General features: G+C 34.7%; 1 protein-coding gene across 1 annotated transcript; it reads right to left on the reverse strand.

Annotated features, from left to right (window-relative positions):
- Window positions 1–2,619: 2,619 nt before the first annotated feature.
- Window positions 2,620–18,952, reverse strand: LOC141707769 (uncharacterized). The gene is made up of 9 exons (XM_074511117.1): window positions 18,351–18,952; window positions 17,101–17,241; window positions 16,376–16,756; window positions 8,235–8,339; window positions 7,569–7,709; window positions 6,136–6,339; window positions 3,685–3,777; window positions 3,433–3,544; window positions 2,620–3,044 (listed from the first exon to the last, which is right to left on the reverse strand). Exons 1-9 carry the CDS (start codon window positions 18,831–18,833, stop codon window positions 3,001–3,003), a joined length of 1,704 nt encoding a protein of 567 aa, XP_074367218.1. The 5' UTR covers window positions 18,834–18,952; the 3' UTR covers window positions 2,620–3,000.
- Window positions 18,953–19,371: the final 419 nt, after the last annotated feature.

The following is a 19,371-nucleotide window of genomic DNA, read 5'->3' on the forward strand; positions in this document are numbered from 1 at the left end:
GGAAATGGTAGCTCACTAGCATACCTTGCTTTCATGCTGTGACTTGCATTTTTTTTCAAAAAAAAAAAACCTTTGGATTTCATTCATCCGTGCTACAACAAGGAAACGTACATGAAGGTATATATCCACATATTGGAGCCAATCAGTGGAGAGCCATATTGAGAGCAAACTGAACAAGATGAACCCCTGCCTCCATTAAAGAGAGTAGCTCCTGGAAGGCCCAAGAAAGTGAGGGAGAAAAAAATGATATTGTGCCAACCAGAGAAAATAATCCAACTATGCTCAAGAGACAAGGTATTAGCCTAAGATGCTCTAACTATGGTGAATGAGAGCATAATGTGAGGAGCTTTTCAAAGAAAGTTTAACAAGTTTTAACTTTTTTATTATTGGAGAGTGTTCACTCATATAACTTACCTTTTTTTTGCAGAAACTTGAACAAGGTGAACTCACCTGGCAACCAAAACCTCCAAGGTGTTCCTATTGCAAGGGGGAGGGTCATAACTTAAGAACATAAAATTTTAGGGTAAAGTACTGTAATCTCTCAATGCAAATTTTTAGGTATTCTTTTCACTTCCAAGTTGTAATTGTTGTGGATGCTTTTTCAGAAGGTGGACATAAAAATTAAGAGTCAAGACCAGAAGGCAGAGGATCAAGCTGCCATTAAATAAAAGTTGTCAAAGTCTTAGAAAGGACAAAGAGACATGTGTATTAAGAAAACTGCAACAAAGAGGCCTCAACCAGATGTGAAGGAAAATGTCAGATATGAAAGGGTTGTAAAACCATTTAAGGCACCAGTACAAGCAGGTCCTTCAGGGTGGAACCGTTTGAGAAAGATAGTGACAACATTATTACACTAAAGCAGTTGCAAGATGCACTCAACAAGAAAAAGAATGCCTTGGGTAAATTGAAGGTTGTATAACAATTTCTGCCTACAATTATTGGAACTGAAATGTTTTTGTGGTATTGGAACTGATATCTTTTGCTGTTAGACTTGATTTTGTGGTTGACATGATTGTGAAGACAATATTTATCTCCCTTTTGTGCTAAATGTAATCGAATTTGGTTGGAGCATTTATATCAGTTTCATCAGGTTGTTTGTTCTCCATTTATGTTTGTTTGTTATCCATTTATATCATTTTCATCTACTTTTTTCCCATCCAAACAAACAAAAAGCATTTAATAAAATTCATTCATAAATATATTTTCGACTGAAATTACAATAAAGAACATAACACGTAACTTAACATATTCAACTTATTTTACAACTACTACATCTCATCTACATCTCTACTCTTGCAAACCCAGTACACTAGAATTGCAAACCAAGTCATAATCAACAAATGAAGTGGAACTTGGTTCTTGAATTGGTTTCCCCCATACCTTTCAAGCCTAAACCGATGTCTCCATCTTCATCCGAATAAATCCCACTCCTACACACCTCGCACGCCTTTTTTTGAACATTTTCAAGGTGATTAATCTTACGCAGCCTAAACCGATGTCTCCATCTTCATCCGAATAAATCTCACTCCTACACACCTTGCACGCCTTTTTTTGAACATTTTCAAGGTGATTAATCTTACGCAGCAAGCCTGATATGATAATCCTTACATGCGCTTACAAGGACCATCGAACCACCAGAAATAGCGACATCGATCACATGACAAAAAACGACGCCCTGCATTTGTTGTTGTCCATGCCCTTTTAGGCATCATCCAAACTCCACATACACACCTCCGAGCCATCAATTTATTTTGTAAAGAAAATACACACCTCCACATACATAAACATAATGTATATATCAATTTATATAGATTAAAGAGAAGCAGAATACCGTTGCAAAGTTCAGCAAAATTGAAGACAATTTTACTAGAGTACCGTTGCAAATTATATCAAAATTGAAGACAATTTTACCCTCTATAATTTTAAGACTAACAATCATATTTAAGAGAGTACTGGCGGAAGGGTGCATTTTGCAGCGTCATAACTTTTACTAGGTGCAAAGTGCAAATAGCGAAACTAATAATACTAAAATAACAATTAAAACAATCACGCGATGCGAAATGCAATTAACCCTAAATTTTATGTACCAATATTTAATATGTAATTGTTACATCACTGAAATTTCACGTCAATGTAAATGCTTCATTACTACTTGCACACTAATTTCACCAATATTTCCACATGAAGAGCACACAAATATCACCGTTATTGGCACATGCATTCACAGCGCTAAAGTTGACACAACATACTTTCCATTTGATTATAAGGATATTTATATACGAATCTGCACAGTTCTAAAGATATTAGCGCTGTAAACTTCTTTAACATATAACTATCTGCTTCATTACAGAACATTGAACAAAATGGTAGTTTTAATTGTAAAAGGGACCAATTTCAAAGTTAAAGTTACCGCACCAGACCTCAGTACATTTCTTGTGGGGTGCAGGTGCGATTTGGGAAATTAGCCAATCGCATACACAGGATTGCAGGTTAGGTTTGTGATTTTAGCCAAAAACCGCCACCAGCACCATGAAACTCATGTATTGATAACAGAAGCATTAGGCAGATGTGGGGATTGAACCAAGCAATGAAGTAGTTGCAGGACAGACACACTGCATGTAAGTCATCTAATCTATGTATAAAAAAATCAACAAAAAAGAAATACAATTTCAAGATTCTGACCACATTCATCTTCGTACAACAAATCTCATACAATCAGAAGTTTGAGGAAAAACTCAATGTTGGATTGACATTGATTTAGAAGTAGCATCTCTTGCATATTACAATAAAATTTCCTAAACAAAAAAATCAGAGGAAGTTAGAACTATGTTTGTTATTGCATACTACCTAGAAGCCTAATGCACCGTAACAAAGATATTTTTAGTCACATTATCAGCTGACAACGGTTATGGCAAGTTGGACCATCCAATACTTGAAAGGAATCCAGAAAACGCAACTTTAGGTTCTATATCTCCAACTGTGCCACCAAGTCACACCTCTTTAATCATTTTGTTGACAATAAAGTTGTCTAATATTTCCTGATGCTGTTGAATAAGAAAAAAAACCCAAATTACTATTTTATTACTGGTTTTACTTAAACTTGATAAAGAAAATTACTTAAAGAAGATAGTTAAGTAAAAAGAGGGGGGGGATTCAAATTATATACAAAACCTACGAGTTGATTAAACTTTATAATTAAAGGTGAAAAGAGGGTCCTGTTCTAGCGTACCCAATAGGGAACACGTAATAGTTCACACTATTAAATAAGTACACAAGTGCTTTCCATTACGAATTTTTAGGACACCGCTGTACAATCGCCTTACAACTGCTTTCTTATCTAACCAACTCACAAACTAACAAAAGAGAATGAACAAACATACAATTTGTCATCCGTTTGTAGAAAAAGACTAAAAAACAGAGGAAGGACATTACCATATAGCCAGTCTTTAAAGTATCCATGGAGTGCACTTGATAATTCTCGTTTCTTGCTATCCTCGAGCTGCGTCTCCTTTAAAGTTTGCTTGAGTTCCCCCAGATTTTCGTGCTGTAAAACAAAAAGTAACATATAACTTAAATATTAAACAATATCTTCTAGCTGTAAAACTGTGAAGTTGGATCACCATAAAGGTACCTCACAATTTCTTTTTTTATGATTTTGAAAAGTACCAAGGTTCTTTAACTCACATTTTTCTCTTGAGATTTCAAATAAGCATCAGGAAGAGGAAACGGATTGTCTTTGGTAGATCCAGAAGTCTCTCCTTCAAACCAGTTTGGAATCTGTTCAAGGAACGCAAATGCATGTTAACAAAACAAATCTAGTGATGAAGTCACATGCGCTGTTGTTACGAAGTATCGACTAACAGCGCCTTTAGTCGCCCTGGCTACTCCATAACAATCACATTAAAAAGTCTGCAGGGTATTATGATGATTACCATATATATAAGTTAATCTTTTCTTACAAGTACACATAAAAAGTACTATATAACTTCTTCGTTGTCAAATTCACCTTCAACTGCCCAAAATGCCAAGATACGCGCGAACCGCCCAAAATACCCACGGAATACGCATTTAAGGGATGCGTATTCAACCTTCTAATATTTAACAAAGAGAACATGCATATTCACTTTTGCTTTTACAAAGAATACGCATGTTCAACATGCGTATTCACAAAAAAAAAACAAAATGTGAATCCACACAAAAAACAAAATGTGAATACGCATGTTGAACATGCGTATCCTTCGTTAAATTTTTAAAATCTCAATCCGCATCCCCCACATGCGTATTCAGTGGGTAAAAAGGGCGCAACATCCCGCCAATAGGCATTTTGGGCAAATCTCCCCAAATGGTGGGTATTTTGTTTTTTCACCCAGAACAATCACATTAAGAAGTCTGCAGGGTATTATGACGATTACCATATATACAAGTTAATCTTTTCTTACAAGTACACAATAAAAAGTACTATATAACTTCTTCTTTGTCAAATTCCCAGTATGCCTCACAAAATACAGATATATCCATATATTAATGACTTAATTGCAGTTTGATGGTCTTAACAATTACTACCTCCGTCCCCCTTATTTCTTTACAGTTTTTTCACATGCTTGACACGCATTTTAAGGCAACTATAAAGTATATTTCCGTAATTTATTTTTAAAATTTTCTTTTTTTTTATAAAAATTTGAACATTATATTTTTATTTAGAAGAAAAAAAAAATTTTAAAAAATATGTAACTACATTTAATAAAGCATTAAAGTGTGTGCCGAGCCCCCGTCCCCCAATGTAAAGAATTGAGGGGGACGGAGGGAGTATTATTATGCACAAAAATGGCTCTTTTATAATTGTTGACACTTTAGGAATTAAAATATTATTTTTTTAACAGATGATTGCATTCCGTTAAAAAATTTTAACCGACATAAATGAGTTCACTTTTTAGTTTTTATTATTGTACTTTGATGGCTTAACTATTAATTGTTTTGCACAAAATGACTCATATATATAAACATTTTATCAACCAAATTATTATTTTAAAAATAATTTAACTAAATTATACTTTTAGAATGCCCGACTGACTTTTAGATTTTTTATTGTAAAGCAATCACACATGATATTAAATTTGGTTTATTCATTTTAGAGAATAAAGTTCATGAGGTACCTCAGGGTTCCCTAAGTTGATAAAAAAAAGGTCATAAAGATGACATAGCATATGTATGGTAATGTGCATCTGTGCTAATGAAATAGAATAATCAGAGATATATGTAGTAAGGAAAAGGAAAGTGAATAATTTATTGAATGGATATGCATACATAACTTCCAAAATTAAGACGTTTTTAGGAAAAGTTCCCTGATGTAATCTCATGAACTTTATTCTCTTTATTATAATTATTGTATATTATAGTAAAACTTCCGTCTTCTATTTTTAAACAATAATTTAAATTAATAAAATGTCATTTTATATAAAAGAGTCATTTTAATGCATAAAAAAAGTTGAGCCATCAAAATGAAATAATAAAAATAAAAAGTGAATTCATTAACGTCGGTTAAAAAATTTGACCGAATGCAATCATCTGTTAAAATATAATACTTTATTTCCTAAAGTGTCAACAATTATAAAAGAGTCATTTTTGTGCAAAACAATAATAGTTGAGGACATCAAACTGCAATTAAGTCTATATTTATATCATTACAAAATCCCTAGTACCGACAATACAAAAATTGGCATCTACAAGCCTAAATTGTGGAATTATATTTCCAATATAATTGGTCAATATGATCATATATCATTATAAGTTGTAACTGTAGATTATATAAATACATTTACTATAATTATAAAATATATATGTTGTGGTTAGAATGGAAAGGAAAAACAGGAAAATAGACTAAATTGAGAAGTAAAAAAAAGAAAAAAGAATGAAAAGTGAGACACATCGTCAGACGGAGAAATTAAACAAATTAACGTACTCAACAGAGATTGAATCGATTAGTCCAGGGCGCACAATTAATAATAATTTAAAAGAAAGTAGGGGCTCTAGTCCAAACCATAAAAAAATAAAAATAAGATAACCAAGACTATCTAAAAACTTTTACGAACTAATGATAAATAGTGAAGTGTTCCTGCAGTAATATTCATAACTTACCAAAAAGTTAGTAAATTGATCAGGATCAATACAGGAAGCAGACTCGGTCTGAACATCAGAAACGCCTGCAGGATGAGACAATGAATCATGTGGGTCAACCATTCCCAAAGCAAAATGTTCATCCCATCTGTTAATAGTGGTATCAACACCAACTTGATTCAAGTGGTCCTCCAACTGTGAGTAATATGTATTATATGGAGCAACCTGGAGGAAACATCAAGGCAATCCCATCAAGAATTTTCGATCAATGATTTTCACCAGGTATGCAAATTAAGAAGGAAACCACAGAATAAAAATTCGATTTACATTGTTAGTTTGATGCAAGACAGAATTTTTAACAATTAATATTGAACTATAAACGCTAATAAGATAAACATAAGTGGATTAATTGCAAAAGTTCCGACCGCAGAAGGGAGAAGGATGACAAATTACAACCCATTAACATGATACAATATTAATATGAAACTCGCTTGATTATAATCAAGTCTACCATAATATGTGGGGATTACAATACTTACATGGAGAATAAACCCTAATAATATAAACTACTGGACTAAGACCCAAAACAACTAGGCTTATTATATACTCCTACATAATTTATTAAAATCCTGGTCCATATACAAAAATATATAGATGTGTACACTGTATATCTCTACATTGAACATATTTACATCAATCAATAAAATTTATATAACTGTTTCTTTATGTAAAGTGTCATTTTCCATCAAGATTGTGCACACAATCATACTACAATTAAAGATACTATAAAAAAGAATTGCTTTGAGACGGAAGTATGTCAATAAATCAAGTAAGATAACCATTATATTCTGAGATCAAGTCAAGGTGGTGTGTTAATCAAAAGCAATTCAGACAGTAAACTGCTCAAACATGGATCAGGAGTTAAAATGAATCCTGCATCTCTAAAAACACCTACGTTTTTAAAAATAATGGCGGCCCCACTGCATTAAGCATTTGATAGTTTCAATATTTTAGCTTGTCACTTAACTGGTTGCAATCCTATATTGTAGTACTTTGGTCCCGGATCAGCTACTGCAGCCATGTCAATTTTTTTAAAATATTTGCTTTTATAAACTACATTCAAGGTAAACTTAGTTAATAGATAGTTTTTTGAACGGGATAATATGAAATATAACACTAGTTTTGAAAATAAATTAGTACATGTTATTGTTTTCTCTTTCACAAACTAATCAATTAGCAATAAGATATTTTAGCCTCTAAACCAAAATATTAAGTTAAATAATTAGATTGATTTTAAGCAATAAACATCTCGATACAAACAATGGAGCTTTGGAACCAGACAAGCATCTCGCACTTACCAACGTATGCTCCTATCATATTCAAATTCAATGTGACTCTTGTAGGCAATTAACCCTTATTTCATCAAACAGTTACTATATAAAGAAGCAACTAACCTGCAGCTTATGGTTATCACCAACAATTAGAGGTTGCTGATTTATCCCCAGGAAGAATATACACTCACGACAATTAGCAATGCAGATTCTTTTGGCTGCTGTTATCACATGAACTCGTTCACAATGTTCAACTCTTACAGCCTGTAAATTGTGGATAATAAATTCATCTTAAATTATGAAACGACAAATTCACAGAGAAGAAAGTGTAAATGGTGTGCGATAAAAGCAACGTTTCCCAGCAATGACGGCTTGCAATTACAACCCATATATCAGGAACTTAATAAACTATTTCGCATCAGAATATTGCAAACACTAGTGCAAAGTCCATGCACTTCATACATATTTACACAAAAAACATAATGTACAATTATACTACATACCTGTTATTATATGAATTATTTTTAGTAAAAAATTAGCTCACAGAATTGTACCCAGCTGTAATTTTTTCGTAAGGGACACTTTCAAGCCTTGCAACTGAGGTGAATATTTCAGTCTCACCTGTGACCTTGTCCTATATAATTTGTTGTGTGTAACTGTTTAAGAAAATATCTCTATACTAGATCATTAAAGTACAGTTCTCTACTAAGTTTAAAGAAAATTCTTGACGGGTTGTTAATGAAACATTTAAGTGAAGATTTTTTTTCATTACTGAACACATCTACTTACCTTGCCTACAGCACCAAGAACTATTGTTGCATCAGAGCATCCGTACACTGTGGCATATTTCAAAGGTGCTAAAATGTAGATAACTGATTCGTGGCAGTTCGCAACCTGCCATGATAGGAATGAAATTCAATTACTGGTCGTCGCAGAGAGCAGAATCCAATAATGTACTATTGCAGACTAATTTAATAAATCTACGGTTCACATAATTGAATGACCCTCCCTCCGTCCCACATTAATGTTCTAACCTGCATTTATACGCATACAGAAAGCATACTTGTAGACATTATTTTTACATGATTTTTGTTTCGTTAAAAACAGGAATTCAGCATATCACACAAAACAAAAGGTACTGAAAAATAAAACTTATAAGAATGTTTTTTATATGCATGGAAATGCATGAAAAAAACTTGAAAAAAACAAGACGTTTGACATGGGACGGATAGAGTACTATACGTACTTAAAAATGTTCTCAGGCATGCGAGTTTACTGCTAATCAAATAGATCAAACTACCATAATTAGCAAGTATTTGTACAATAACTACAGCGACAGAAGAGGAGAAAAAGTCAAAGACTTTTTTCGGTTCCGTGATGGAGTAAAGAGAAAAAAGGAAACTTACAAGTGCCTACTACAGTCTTCCACTCATTTCCGCAATTAAATTTCCTAGAACAAACTTATAAACTCCTATATTCCATGTTCTGTCACTGAAGAATCATCCTATGCTTCATTTTTCACAATATAAAAAACTAAGTTGTCACGAGGAACTAGAGCAGCAAACGAACAGAGACGAACATAGCCGAGTTCTGATCAAACCGAGCGGAGCTTATTTTTTTTTAAAACGAGTCGAGCCTAGTTTAACAACCGAAAGAAAAGTGCTGTTCAAGACCAGCTCATTTATTAATGAGCCGAACCCAAGCCAAACACGGACAATCGAGCTGAGACGAGTTCGAACTCATTTGAGTTGTCCACGAATAGTTCGCATATATTTTTCATGCGACCAACCTAAAGTATAATTTATAGTTATATAAGTTGCATCCAGATCGAATACTAGTTTTTATTTTTTATCTTATAATGATATTCACACTCATACTTTACACTTGTTTCTTAATCTATATAATTTTTTTTTAATCGAGTTTTAAGAACATATCCAATATTATTTTAATTTATTAAGACATTTAAACTTTAGAAATCGTACATTACTCTTTTCAATTGTCAATACCAAAATTTTATTATGTGTTGATATTTTACTTTTTTATAAATTACAAGTCATTTAATGGTATTTTTAAAATTGTAAAAATTTTGAGAAGAATAGATCGTTTAGAACAATGTTTGATACTTTTCTTATGAAAAGCTAAGGGTCTGTTTACTTGCACACTTTTCCAGAAAAACTTTCATAAAAAATTTAAAAAAAAAACATGTTCACATTCATCATTTTCCAAATAAAAAATTTAAAAAACATAAAACCGTGTTTTCTACCATTTTCTAAATTATAACTAAGATTTAGAAAAGTAAAGAAAACTACAATTTAGAGTTTTCCACCCTTCTCCGTATAAATTTGAGATTAGTTTTCTACTGTAAAAAATATAGAAAACATGGCAGAAAATTTGAGTTAAGTGCATCATGCATTCCAATCTACAAAATGCCTATTACTTCTCTCAAACCTTCTAAACAAACAATACAATATCAATTTTATCTTCGTAAGATTAGTCAAAACCACAACATAAAACTTAAGGATTGTAATAAAAAAACATTGAGAGGATGACTAGTCATTTAACTTTACAAAATTAGGAAAACTAGGAATTGAAATTATTTGATTTAAATAAGTTTAATAAATAATATCATATGAGGATGATTATTTATTCAAATTTATCAGACCGGAAATAATGTCAGGATGATAGATTGTAAACCAGTAGTATAGCAGTATAAAAAATTAGTAGTATTAGTAAGGGTAGAAAGGACATTCTATCATGTGTTGTTAGTGTGCAAGCTATGACTGGTATATAAACTGAGATGTAACTCTTCATTTGGGATATGAATGATAATATGGAAAAGGCATTTGCTACCATCTCCTTCTCTCTCTACTGTCTCTCACTATAACTGAATTTCTCTCTCTCTCTAAACCTATCTTCTTTCTCAAGTCTCTCTACTATCTCTCTGATCTCCTTCTATGTCTAAACTCTACATTTCTGCTCTCATTTCACATTATCTAGCTGCTGTACTACTCTATTAATCAGAAAACACCAAAAATAGTAAGAAACTATTCCCGACAAATTGGTATCATAGCTCATTTTTTCCGATCAACCACTGCTTCACCAGTGTTGTGCTGTTAAAAACGAGTCGAGCGGTTGAAAAATCATTTCAATCTCAGCTGTACTTGAGAAATGAGTACTAAAACAGTTCAGGTACTCTGTTTCCGTGCTGTTTGATCTAGATCTATGAATTCTGAAGTTGTTATAGTGATTGTAGTGAATTCTAGTTGAAGATAGCTCGTCTTCAATAGATTTAGTTGTTTTACTGTTTTCCATAAGTAGAAAATCACAAAAGAATTAGTGTAGCTTATATATCTGGTGGATATAGTCACTACTGTGGATCAATCAAGTGAACTGAAGGAAGTTTAAGTAGAAGTTGCAGTGATCCAGTGATCCATTGATAAGCTAGGAAGCACCGACACTCCAAAAAGGATGTCGTATGCGTGTCAGACGGCCGACACAGCGACACAGCACACGGCTGAGTACGTGTCCGACACGCCATGTGGCGTGTCGACAGAAAAAAACGACCGACACGGGTTCGACACGCGACCAACACGGCTCACCGACCTAGCCCATATAAAAAAGCCCAAAATCAGTTTTTAAAAGCCCAAACCATCTTATATTAACCCTAATTTTATGTCCCTTGATAAACAGAAATGGAAGTTGTTCTTTTTACAAGAGATGATTATTAGAATGAAAATGTAGAATAGATCTTATAGTAGTTTCATAGTTGTCAAGGCATCGCCTAGGCGACGTCTACGAGTCGCCTAGGCGACTAGGTTTTTAAGGGGTAGGCGACGCCTAGGTCCGCCTAAGTCTGTCGAAGTCCGCCTAGTCCGCCTAATTCCGTCTAGTCCGTCTTATTACCGCCTAGTTTCAAGTCAACCATGCCCAAATAACTTTTAACCAAATTCATCCATATTTGAGTTATAATGGACCTATATTGTGTTGTAAACATTATGTCCGTCAAAACTCACCAGTAAAACCTCATCTACAACAATCTAAAGAGGAAAAAGGAGACGAATCATCTCCTACCAAAGAATTGATTCAGTATTATTATCAAGTTATTATTCTTATAATCTTAACAAACACCCACACCCACATATACATAGTAAATCCATTCGTCTGTAATTTGTGTACAATACTTCAGTAGTATAACTATAGTATTCTATTTTATTATAATATATAAATATATGTGTATAAGAAAAACAATATATATAGCCAAAAGTATAACCTGTCTAATGGTCGCCTATGCGAGCGCCTAACCGCAGTTAGGCCCTAGCACCGCCTTTAGCACCGCCTTTACGCCTTAACAAATATGAGTAGTTTATCACTTATCATGAAGGAAACACTATTATTATTATAAATGAAGTTGTTCAATATTTGACATATACAAATCTTATATTTTTTATATTTTTTTAGCTCTTTGCCGTGTCCCGTATCCAGGACACTTTGATAATTGACGAATCCCTGTGTCCCGCGTCGCCGAATCAGTGTCGGTGCTTCCTAGTTGATAAGTTGATTTAAAGAGTATAAATTAAGTGCCTATCAAGTGTTTGGGTTTTTGTCTCAGTGAGAAAAGTAAAAAAAAATAAGAAGGTATGGAGATAATAGAAAACGAGGAACCACATATGGATGAAATGATGCAGGAATTGGAGCAACAGTTCATATGTTACAAGGAGAAGTCTGATATAAGGTTCAAGGAAATAGAGAAGGTTAGCATAGCTGCTCAAAAAATAGAGATATTGATCAAGAGAATAGCTTCTAGGGAAGCAAAAAGAATGGGAAGTAATGCGGAGAAAACTGAGAAAGGAATTGGTGACACATTACCTCAAATTAAACTCACCTTTCCTAAGTTTGAGGAGAAATCAGGAGTTTCAGAATGGATACAAGATTGTGAGCAGTATTTTTCTGTTTTTGGAGTGGGAGAAACCAAAAGAGTAGCAGTGGCTGGAATGCACTTGCAAGGCTCAGCTACGAAATGGTTTCAGACTTATACAGTTGGAAAATCAAGTACGGAGTGGACTGAATTTTGCAAGCACCTTACAGCTGGTTTGGATTCAGAGAACAAGAATTGATTTATGAGAAGTTTAAGCTCCTACAACAGACATTTACAGTGGAATCATACTTTGATCACTTTGAGAGGTGTCAAGAGCAATTGAAAGGAAAGATGTCGGAATTGACTGAAAGGTATTTTGTGGAGTGCTTTGTTGGGGGTTTACAAGAAAAAATCAAGGAAACATTGAAACTTTTGGCACCTACTACTGTGGAACAAGCTTACAGGCAAGCTAAGAAATATGAAACTTCTGAAGGAGCGTCCAAGAAGATCAACAGGGAAGTCATACTGGCTGAAGGTTCTGGAGAGAACCCAAAACCTGCCAAATTGGCCAACATTCAAGAAGTTCCTAGTCCTAACCCTTCAACAACAGAAGTGATCAAGATGACAGATCAATCAATGAAGGTTATTGTCCTTATTGTAAGGATAAAAATGGGCTGAATCACCAATGCATTAAACCTTGTTATTTCATGATCCAGGAGGGAAGGGAAGATGAGATGAAGCAGCCAGAGACTACCAATAAAAAGTTAAAAGCACCCCTGGGAAAGTCTGTGGAGACAGGGTGTAAGGAAGATAAAGAACAGATGGTAGTGTCTATACATGCTATAGAAGGGTTCCATAACAATAAGACAATAACACTAACAGGAAAAAAGAGGGGTAAACAATCATTCTCAATATTGATTGATGGAGGCAGTACACATAGCTTTCTGGATGAACATACTGCAAGCAAATTAAAGTGTGAACTGGTTAAAAAAAACCAGCTATGAAGGTAAAGGTACAGGTAGCTAATTGGAACCAGTTATTGAGTCAGTATGAGTGTGGTAATTTTACGTGGAAGGTGGGAGAACATGAGTTCTCATTTCCGGTCAGAACCTTGCCAATGGGAGGCTATGTTTAGTTTTAGGAGTGGATTGGCTGGGTTCTCTAGGGCTTGTTACTTTTAATTATAAAAAACTTACTCTGTTGATAAAGTTACAGGGGAATTCTCAGCCAGTTAAGCCAAGAATTCAACAAATGACAGCCACGGCCTTTGTTAGAAGCTGCCAAAGGCAAGACCATGGATTTTTATACCTGGTAAATGAGATAGGGCAGCCACCAGGAAATGTAAGCTCTATAGAAGAATCACAGGCTGACAATGGATGCAATAAGGAGTTACAGGAACTGTTAGCTGAATATGAGGATCTATTCAAGCCCCCAAGTGGGCTACCTCCTCACAGGCAGATAGAACATAGCATTGAACTGAAAGAAGGCTCTCAACTTTTTTCTATCAGGCCCTACAGAAACTCATATAATCAAAAAAATGAAATTGAGAAGCTGGTTTCTGAAATGCTGGAATCTGGGGTAATTAGGCCTAGTTCTCCTTTTGCCTCTCCTATCTTGTTGGTTAAGAAAAAAGAAGGAACTTGGAGCTGAATTCACTAACAATCAGGAATAAATTCCCTATTCCTCTAATTGATGAACTCCTGGATGAATTAAGTGGATCTAAATTCTTTACAAAATTAGATCTAAGAGCAGGCTATCACCAAGTAAGAATGAAGGAGGGAGATATAGAAAAGACTGCATTTAGGACTCATTTTGGGACACTATGAGTTCACAATCATGCCTTTTGGGCTGACAAATGCTCCTGCAACTTTTCAACATTTGATGAATCAGGTTTTTGCACCATATTTGAGGAAATTTACATTGGTGTTCTTTGATGATATCCTGATTTACTCCAGGAATGCAAAGGAACACATTCAACAGCTAAGGCATGTGTTTACGTTGATGAGGGAACATCAATTGTTTGCTAAGCAATCTAAATGTGAGTTTATGAAAACTCAAGTGACCTATCTTGGTCATGTCATTAACCAAGAGGGAGTATCTGTGGACAAGGGTAAGATTGAGGATATGCTTTCTTGGCCTGTTCCTCATAACATCAAAGCTCTCAGAGGATTCTTGGGTTTAAGTGGATATTACAGGAAGTTTGTTAGAAATTATGGGCTGATTGCTAAGCCTCTGACCAATTTATTACAAAAGGACCACTTTGTGTGGTCTGCAGAAGCAACAGGTGCTATCAATGCTCTCAAAGAACCCATGACTAGCAATCCTGTACTCAGATTACCATATTAATCCAAGGAATTCACTGTAGTAACAGATGCTTCTAACTCTGGGATAGGTGCTGTATTAACTCAGGAGGGTCATCCTGTGGCTTACTTTAGTAAAGCTCTTGGTCCTAGAGGTCAAGCTATGTCTACCTATGAAAAGGAGCTAATGGCAGTTGTTACAGCTGTAAAAAAATGGGCTTCTTATCTCATGGATAAGCACTTTCTGATCAAAACAGATCATTGGGCTCTGAAATATCTCACAGAACAGAAAGTTAGCAATCTATTGCAACAAAAATGGATAAGTAAACTGTTGGGGTATCATTATACCATCATTTGGCTGATGCTCTCAGCAGGGCACACAAAGAACAACAGCCAGTCAAGAATCAGGTGTTGTAGTCTGAAATTACTATTCTTGAGGACAAGAATGCTGCTAAGGGGGAAAGAATGTCAGGATGATAGATTGTAAACCAGTAGTATAGCAGTATAAAAGATTAGTAGTATTAGTAAGGGTAGAAAGGACATTCTATCATGTGCGGTTAGTGTGCAAGCTATGACTACTACATAAAATAAGATGTAACTCTTCATTTGGGATATGAATGATAATATGGAAAAGGCATTTGCCACCATCTCCTTCTCTCTCTATAACTGAATTTCTCTCTCTCTCTAAACCTATCTTCTTTCTCAAGTCTCACTACTATCTCTCTGATCTCCTTCTCTATCTAAACTCTACATTTCTGCTCTCATTTCACATTATCTAGCTGCTGTACTACTCTATTAATCAGAAAACACCAAAAATAGTAAGAAACTAGGTCAGGAACTTACTAATTCCTGACAGAAATATAGGAAATTGACATGATTTGAACATGTTTTTCATTTTTCTAATTTTTAAAAATGGGTGGCATTGGAACATAATTTCTCACTTTTTAAAAATTTTCTATGAAAATGAAAATTCAAAAAAGTATAGAAAATTTGATAAAGTAAAAATGCAAAAATTTTCTTGAAGTAAACAACCCCTAAGTGTTTAATTTAGAAATATAGATAAAATTTCTAAAATAATTACATTTTTAATAAATGACAAGAAAAATGTACTAATATAAATAATTAAAATGTTTGGTAATAATATATTATTTGAAATATATATAAATTTTATCCATGCGGAGTCTGTATTTTTAAGAGGATACTTTGGCAGTGCACTACCAATACCAATATTTTTTTCCTGCTAAACACATGAGTGTGATATCTTCAAATACTACTACTTGTTGATATATCTTAATTATGGCTTTGAATCTAAGTATGTAAAAAACATTCAAGTTTCAACTATATCCAGTCACCTAGCATACAAAGAGAGTACTTGTGAACTGTGATGTAGTCACTTGATAATTCCTTTGCAAATTTATCCTTGTCGCTGAAAGTAATAAATTTTTTTATAGTATGTAAGCTTTTACTGTATACTAACATAATAGTTCCAATTTACAAACAAATATCATATGCTGAAGCAAGCTTGTAATATTTCCAAGTAAATACCCAATAAGCTTGTAAATCAGAATCTACCTTTCAAAAAACTATTTACAAACTGAAGAAAATTATTGTTTTGGTTTTGGGCTGTAAATGCGAGAACTCGGATTTAAAAAGAACATATCTCATTTTGAAATTATAACTATCCAATTCTTGGTATTTTATGCTGAGCTCTAGTGCAGCCGAAGTTTGACATTAGACACGCCATATAAATAAAAGAAAAAATTTAAATAAATTACCTTCACTGAAGAGCCCTGAAGATCAGATGCCTGCTTCATGCATGATGACTTAGAGATGCCCTCAATGAAACTTGGACCCCTGTTGGAGGTTGTGGCCTTTACTGAACTAGGAGAAACATCAGTCATTGGGATATCCTGGTCAGAGGAGCTGTTTGGACTATTTTCCTTTGTAGAAACTCTTTCAGCAATATGTTCCAATGCAGACGAAATATTTTCTAGGAGCCAATCATGAACTTGTGGTGCAGGAACAGGTACAGCAGGCATGTCAGGATCCGAATTAGCAAAAAATGGAGCATTCTGACTCAATGGAATTCTCCCTGATCCCTTTTCACCGAAATAAATCAAATATCCAAGGTGCTCGAAATTTTCCATTGTTAACACCTGGCAAACATAGTGCGATGGACCAGTGTCAAAACTAAAGATTAGTTTTCTGTATTTTCTGCTAATTGTTTGCCAAAGGTCTAATACTTCCATTTATACCATGATAAAATTTTACCTAACAATAACATATGCCCCATAATTAATTTTGCTTTTCTTAGTAAAGTAAGTATAGAGCTGACGAAAGACAATTGTTAATGGAATTACATATCAAATGTTTTCTTTCAAATAAACTTGAAATTAGCAAGTAGCGTGCACCTTAATCATCGAATTCGAAGGATCATATATATGAACTGAACTGAGGAAAGTGTACAATAATGCATGTGCTAGATAAGAAGTTGACAAACCAAAGAATCCTCGCCTTCCACTTGTGTAATGTCAGACATAAGGGACACAATGTTGCCCAGATGTTTTTGTAAATATAATAGCTGATGAGCCTCTACATCTGCTTGAGATGGCATAAATCTACGACTGTTACTGCGTACAAGCTGCGATGAGGAAAACATGAAGCTTATGATGAGTACATCCATGTGCCATAAACACTTAACAAAAAATTAAGCTCTTTTTTCTCATAAAAAAGATCAACACTTTTCGGTAGTGGAGGACATTGCATGTACAATTACAAATTTTAAAGACAAAATAACCAATTTAAAAGCCCACGAACCAACGGATGTATAATATAAAACATAAGGGGGAGTTTGGTTCATGGTTAACGAACCCCGTTCGCGGGAATCGGAACCTCAATCCCATGTGTTAGTATTTAAGTTAGCAATTTGGTTGTTTGGAATAGGAACCTTATTCCATTAGGTGGGTACATCATTATTCCCTTCGTATCCCTTGGGAATCCATACCATTCCCATTCCCATACCCAATTCTCATACCCGTCAACGTTCAAAATGCCCCTTAAACCAAAGAAAAATGGCCCCCATAGTTCACAACAGAAATGAGGATTTTACTAAGCTAGCAAAGATTTGTGCTTTATCATTGCCCATGTCGAACAGCAGCAAAATATATATAATAAACCCTTGTTTGTTGTGTCATAAAAAACACAGGAACATAGTAAAAGACAATATAAGAACGCTTCTCAGTTTCAAAGAGAAATACAATTCGCAGCCGGCCATCATACATAGTGCACACCACTCTGATGTCATCAATATGCATCACAACAAAATGCAAGAAACCACATAAGTTAATTACCTTATAAACAAAACTCACATCATGCTAACAACAAGATGTCTTAAATTGTACATAATCCATAATCCAAGAAAAATAGTAACAAAAACGGTGAATCAACAACTATTCCAAAGTAGCCTCACCACTTTATTTTACTTTCATAAACAAACTAGAAAGACTACAAAATAATAACCAACATAATGTACTGTACAATATGTATCCTTGCAAGTCAATTGTAGGTGCATATTGCTAAAGCCGACTTTCAATTCGTCTGTTTTCAATAAATGCAACTCCACCACTATAGCGCAACTACAAAACTACATTCATTACACAAATTCGACACAGATAACAACCAATTCGATAACGGGATTACTGAATTAACAACGATTAACAAAAATTAACTACGCGTAATTAAAAGTGAGACCTGTAACGGAGAAAGAGCGGACAAAAATCCATCAAACGCGGACGTGGAAGGCCAGACATCAGCAACAGAAGCTGAATCCTTGTGTCCACGTGGCAACAACCGTTTATACGACTGAACATATAGAAACAAAATCAAATCATACACATCAACGCCAACATTCTCGACCTCATCGGGTTTCGCATTGACAAGCGGATCGGAATCTTGGAAAAGCACGGCGGCAATTGTGTCGATGACGAGCCTGGCTTCGGCGAGGGAGATCTGAAGCGTGTCGGAAATCGCGGCCGAGTTGACTCGGCGATTGATGGAGAGGAGTTTGAGTTTGTGAGAAGCTAGGGTTTGAAGAGCGTCGGTGAAGATGAGTTTGGGGATTGGGATTAGGCCGTGTTCGAAAGGCTCACGGCGAGGGTGTATGTATGTTTGTTGTGGTGGTGGTGGTGGTGTCGAGGTTGAGGGTGGTTCGAGTGAGTCTGGCTCGGTGGTCATGATGGTGAATTATAGAGATTGAGAGGGAGAGGGAGAGATCTTTGTTTTGTACGGAGGGAGAGAGAGAGATTGTTGTGATAACGAATTGGTGTGTGAGAGGATGGGGAGGGAGGATACTATGTGGTGGAGGTACATGGAGTGAGTTGATTTGTTGGGCTTTGCTTTGTTGGAATGATCTTTTGGTTGTTTGTTGTTCTTCTGGGTTGGGCTTTGCTTTGTTAGAAGGGTGGGCGTTCATTGTTTCCTAATTTTCGGGTTTTCTGTGCTCTTGTTTGTTACTCTGCCTTGCCCTTTTTTTAACTACATTTACATATGTTCTCAACCTTTTTTCTTTTCCGAAATCTGTAAAACCATCTATTTGAACATTTGTGGCTAGGTAAAGAACGATTTTGTTCAAAAGCAAGTGCACATAATAAGTAATAATTTTTTTATATGTGTTCAAAGACAAGTGTGCATAATAAGTGTTGGGAATATGTTGTGAACTTGATGATAAATTGAACAAAACACCTTAGTAGATTTTAACTTAGTGTTTTTGTAG

This window comes from Apium graveolens, chromosome 2, assembly GCF_009905375.1.
Source record: "Apium graveolens cultivar Ventura chromosome 2, ASM990537v1, whole genome shotgun sequence".
Lineage (NCBI taxonomy): Eukaryota > Viridiplantae > Streptophyta > Magnoliopsida > Apiales > Apiaceae > Apium > Apium graveolens.

What these genes read in the sequence shown, in the direction of transcription:
- LOC141707769 (XM_074511117.1), bottom strand. Translation starts at nt 18,833, where the DNA reads ATGACCACCGAGCCAGACTCACTCGAACCACCCTCAACCTCGACACCA. An exon ending in TTCTTGGTGCTGTAGGCAAG is followed by an intron (nt 7,710 to 8,234) that starts GTAAGTAGATGT and finishes CACAATTTACAG; the next exon opens with GCTGTAAGAGTTGAACATTG. An exon ending in TGAAATCTCAAGAGAAAAAT is followed by an intron (nt 3,545 to 3,684) that starts GTGAGTTAAAGA and finishes TTTGTTTTACAG; the next exon opens with CACGAAAATCTGGGGGAACT.